The sequence below is a fragment of the Corapipo altera genome, unplaced genomic scaffold (assembly GCF_003945725.1).
Source record: "Corapipo altera isolate COAL_440 unplaced genomic scaffold, ASM394572v1 200, whole genome shotgun sequence".
Taxonomy (NCBI): domain Eukaryota; kingdom Metazoa; phylum Chordata; class Aves; order Passeriformes; family Pipridae; genus Corapipo; species Corapipo altera.
In genome coordinates this window covers 363,156-367,646 of record NW_020884992.1, presented here as the reverse complement: position 1 = coordinate 367,646, position 4,491 = coordinate 363,156, and the positions used below count along the sequence as shown (strand labels likewise).

At 48.9% G+C, this 4,491-nt stretch overlaps 1 protein-coding gene across 5 annotated transcripts in view; it reads right to left on the bottom strand.

Moving 5' to 3' along the window:
• Positions 1–216: 216 nt before the first annotated feature.
• SMARCE1 (SWI/SNF related, matrix associated, actin dependent regulator of chromatin, subfamily e, member 1) overlaps positions 217–4,491 on the bottom strand; it is a 16,264-nt gene continuing 11,989 nt past the window's right edge. For 3 of the 5 annotated variants that reach the window (XM_027666392.1, XM_027666393.1, XM_027666388.1), the window contains 4 exons: positions 4,063–4,235; positions 2,969–3,070; positions 2,262–2,472; positions 217–1,561 (listed from right to left, as the gene is read on the bottom strand). In XM_027666392.1, coding sequence (XP_027522193.1) covers positions 1,350–1,561; positions 2,262–2,472; positions 2,969–3,070; positions 4,063–4,235 — 698 coding nt within the window. In that variant the 3' untranslated portion in view covers positions 217–1,349. The remainder of the gene's footprint in view (positions 1,562–2,261; positions 2,473–2,968; positions 3,071–4,062; positions 4,236–4,491) is intronic. The other 2 variants (XM_027666391.1, XM_027666389.1) reach the window with 1 other exon arrangement.

Below are 4,491 nucleotides of genomic sequence, written 5' to 3'. Positions count from 1 at the left end.
ATGGAGAACAGATGATGAAAGCTCTGAACCAAACACTGGCATTACCTTAAAAGACAAGAACAGACCACTGTGAGTTTTAAAAAAAACCAAACATGTTGAATTTTATTATTTTTAGACCATTTAAAAAAAAGACCAAAAGGATTTAAAAAACACCATCTCATAGACCCCACTGCTCTGAAAAAAACACATCGATTCATTGAAGCATCACGTGTTCTCTCAGTTGTAAAGTCAAAAAGTTGCCTGGAGCTTTTGTTGCAAATAAATGTATTTTTTTTTTTTTTTTTTTTAGGGCTTTTGCTTATGTAGGGCAAATTGTGGCCTTTTCTTGTAGTTCCCAGAGGTTTTGAAAGCTCATGACAAGCAAAACTACTATTTTTTACCATTTGTGCCGCATCAGTGACTGTCTGCTCAGAGAACATGTGCGTGTTTAAACGCTCTCCTGCTCTGTACTGTGCCAGGGCTCTGGCTGAGGCCACACCAGGGTCTCTTGGTAGCAAAAAAAGGAGTTTAATTGGTAAAGAAAAGCAAAGGCTTGCTGAAAGGAATCCTGCACCACAGAAAAAATCCCTGAAGATGTGTTATTTACTGCAAGACTACACTGAGTCCTTTGGAGCTGGATCTCCTGACACGCTGCACGCAGACCACGAGCAAGTTTCCATCACTGTAAGAACAGCTCCTCTAGAAAAACAACTAAGTTACACTGAAAAACCCCTAAACCCCACCTTTCAGCCTCATGCCAGAGCTGCTCCTGAGGACTGAAAGCCTTCTTTCAAAGCAAAGACCGGGGCAGCTGCAGCAGAACTTGCCCTGGGCTGGCACAGAGCACAGCAGTGGTGGGACACAGCGGACTGCTGGATGAGGAGAGGCTCCAGGTGACATCAGGCCTTTGCTCCAAAGTAACATCAGCTTTAAATGCCTCAGTCGTGCAGACAAGTCAGGGCTGCAGCCCGGGTGAGACACACCTGCAGCTCACTGCTGCCACACAGGGACAGGAAGGGCCTTTGGAAAAACCGCCAGTCACTGCGGCCGTGGAACGAGAAGGAAGAGAGAAGGCCTGATTTCTCACTTAAAACCAAAACTAAACCCAAATCTGTCTTTCTAGGGAAGAATCCCAAGTGATGCAAGCCCCTCTCCACACTGCAACAGCCGTGCCTAGACACAGGAGGTTCCTTTTCTGCCTGCTGCAGGACACCCTGTGCCTCTGCAGGGCCCCTCACATCGCTACACTGGTAACCTGACGTGTCATCAACCCCCGGGATCCTTTGGAGACAAGTGACAGAGGCAGGGAAGGTACAACAGCTGCGGAGCACGTTCTGAGATCACACAGTACTTCATTACAGACACAGTGGTTATTCCTTCTTGTCGCCCTCCTCGGCCGTGGGGTCTGCGGGCGGCTCCTCCACGGTCGCGCTGTTGCTCTCCGAGCCCGTGTTGCTGTCGCTGGTCCCCTCCTCGGCCGTGCTGTCCACGCCCTCCTGCCCACTCTCCTTGTCCTCGGGGGTGGAGGTCCCCTCCTCACCGTTCTGCTGGTTCTCCGCGCCCTCCTCCGCGTGAGGCTCCTCTGGAATAACACATTTCTCAGTGTCACTCACAGGCGTTTGTTTAGGTTGTGCAATTAGGATTTAGCTGTAATAAATCCGAGTGTTCCGCAGCAGTTATGCCACTTACAACGTGCACTGACAGGCACAGCTGAGGGACCTCAGCGCTGAGGATGCACCTGGTCCTGCCACAGCATCTTGATGTCACCCACAGCTGCCTGACCTCAGAATTCCAGCCATAGGAATGCCATGTGCCTTGTTAAATCAGAAACACTGGAATTCAAACTCCTTGGTCCCCTTTCCTTATGCTCCTGCTGTTGCAGCAGTGACTCACGGAGGTACCAGACCTGTGAATCCAGCAGCATTTCCTTCTACCATTGTCCAGAGCACAAGGCAGCTGGAAAATCCACCTGAGAGCAGCTGTTCCATCCTCCTTGCTAGACACGGACACTGGGACAAGAAAACAATCCCAGTTGCTCCCAGTAAACCAGTGTCTAACTGGTTTAGAGAGCATTTTTTCCCTTGGGTACATCACACACAAAGCACAGCATGGGGCTCTGTGTGTTCTTATCCCCTCCCCTCCTAAACTGAGTAACTGAGTAAGAAAGTAAACGCCTGTGTTCACCAAGACGCAGTGAACTGTTCTCCTGGCTGAGCTGAGCCTCCTCAGGGACCCTCTGAGATCCTGGGAGGACTCCCCAGTAGGTGTTCAGGTGCAGTTACCTGTCTCCATTGGAGTGCTCTCCTCTTCCTTCTTCTCCTCCCCCTTGCTGGCTGCCTGCTCCTCCTCAGCTGCCAGGTTGTTCTGACTGCGCTCAGCTTGCTCAGCTGCTTCCTTTTCCCTTTCCTCCTGCCTCTTGCGAGCCTGTTCCTCAGCCTGGGCAATCTCAGCTGCAATTTTTTCCATATCCACTTCCACCTTCAGGCTGCATAACTGGCAGTTAAAAAAAAAAGACGAAAGCTCTTTTACTACCTCAGGCTGAAATACAAAACATCAGTAAACCCCAATGATGAGTTCAGTGTTTCTGTGTGCAACGTAACTTTGATCTGACGAAGTTTATATGAAAATCTTCAGTCACTAGGGAGATACAGGCATATTAACAAAAATAAAGGGGCAGGGGATAAATAAACAACCTAGAGCTTGTTATTTGAACACAGCCAAGGAAAAGAGTGTGTCCTCCACGGCGGCTTCACCTTCCTTCAGGTGCTCCTTCTCAGGCCCAGCCTGGAGGAACTCAACTGTACTGGCCCCATGTCACCACTAAAGGTCACTGAAGGAGCAGGAAATCATCCTGTGCTTTGTACCACCCACCCCAGGGCACTGCCTCAGCAGCTGGGTCCTTGCACACAACTAAACACAGGACTGACGCACTTGTACCAGAGGGGAACCAGCAGCTTCCTCAGAGTAAGTGAAGGAAAGTGAATTGTACCCTTTTAAGCTCGTTGTTGAAGGACTCTGTGCTTTCCAAAAACTTCCTCTTCTTCTCCTGGTGACGCTCCTCAATTTGCAGCAGCTCGGCTTCGAGTTTACGCTGGAAGTGAAATAAATGGCAAGAACTTCACTGTGCAGTCCCCTGAGAACTGGGTAAAGCTACAGCTGTGCACAAAAAATATTTGTATGGGTTTATTTTTAAATATTGCTCTAATACATAAACATCCTTCTGCCTGCCTTGATCTGACAGCCAACAGCTCAGAAGTTCATACTGAAAAGTATGAACAGCAAATGGGCCCATGCAGCAGTTCAGGCATACTGTAAATGAAGCTTCCAGCATCAAATGTGCACGTTTTCTTTCCTGTTCTGCACCCCTCAGGTCTGGATATACACAGCCCACAGGTAGAGACACACTCCCACATCAATTACATTCTCATAACACAGACCACAATTCAAAGGAAAGAAGGGAAACCACCCCCTCCACCCTCCAAATAATGTTAATTAAAAAAAACCAACACATCTCTACCTAATCCTCGTCTCTCTTCACCCACATGCACACTGACCATGCTGACAGGGTTCTTTTGGTAACATGAGTGTTTGGAAAATACGGGCAGCATGTGTCCAGTCAAAGCTGGGTGAAACATGTAGGTGTGACCTCACCAGATTTCCTTGTATGAGTTTAACTTTCAATTAGAAATGTTACAATAGGGACAATTTACTGCAAAAAAAAAAAATCGTTACAAACAAGGTAATGAGTTGTCAGGTACCTGAAATCACAACTCCACCTATTACCCAGCAGAATTATGCTGTAATAATACAGAGGGCTGTATGTCATAATGTAAAGCTATGGAGTTAATACCTAGGGTATCCTACAGAACAAAGTGCAGTTTAACATGATCCTCAGTATCAAAACAGCCCAGGTGGTGAAGTCTCACATCCTGCAGCTCCCAAGCAAACCCAGGGATTAGCTCTTGGAGTGCACAGAACACGACACCCAGCAAGAACAGTCATGTAAGTGATCAAATGATCCGAGGCCTGGAGTCCAGCCCAACACCATCATGCTTTAGCTGCATCCACGTCCTTTCTCTTTACCTGATGAACCATTAAGGACTGAACCTGGCGTTTCAGGACTTGCATCCTGGCCGTGGTGACCACGGAGCGGACGTCGGGCACCACGCTCTCGCTGAGGATCTCGCTGATGAGCCGGTGGTTGCGCTGGAACCGCGCCGTGGCCGTGTGCTTCATGGAGAACCCATCATCATAGTCTGCAACAGAGCCCGGGGGGACTGCTTCAGTGCCACAGGGAGGGAACTGCTTCAGTGCCACAGGGAGGGAACTGCTTCAGTGCCACACAGCAAAGGAACTGCTTTAGTGCCATACAGGGAAGGAACTGCTTCAGTGCCACAGGGAGAGAACTGCTTTAGTGCCACACAGGGAAGGAACTGCTTCAGTGCCACAGGGAGGGAACTGCTTCAGTGCCACACAGGGAAGGAACTGCTTCAGTGCTACATGGAGGGAACT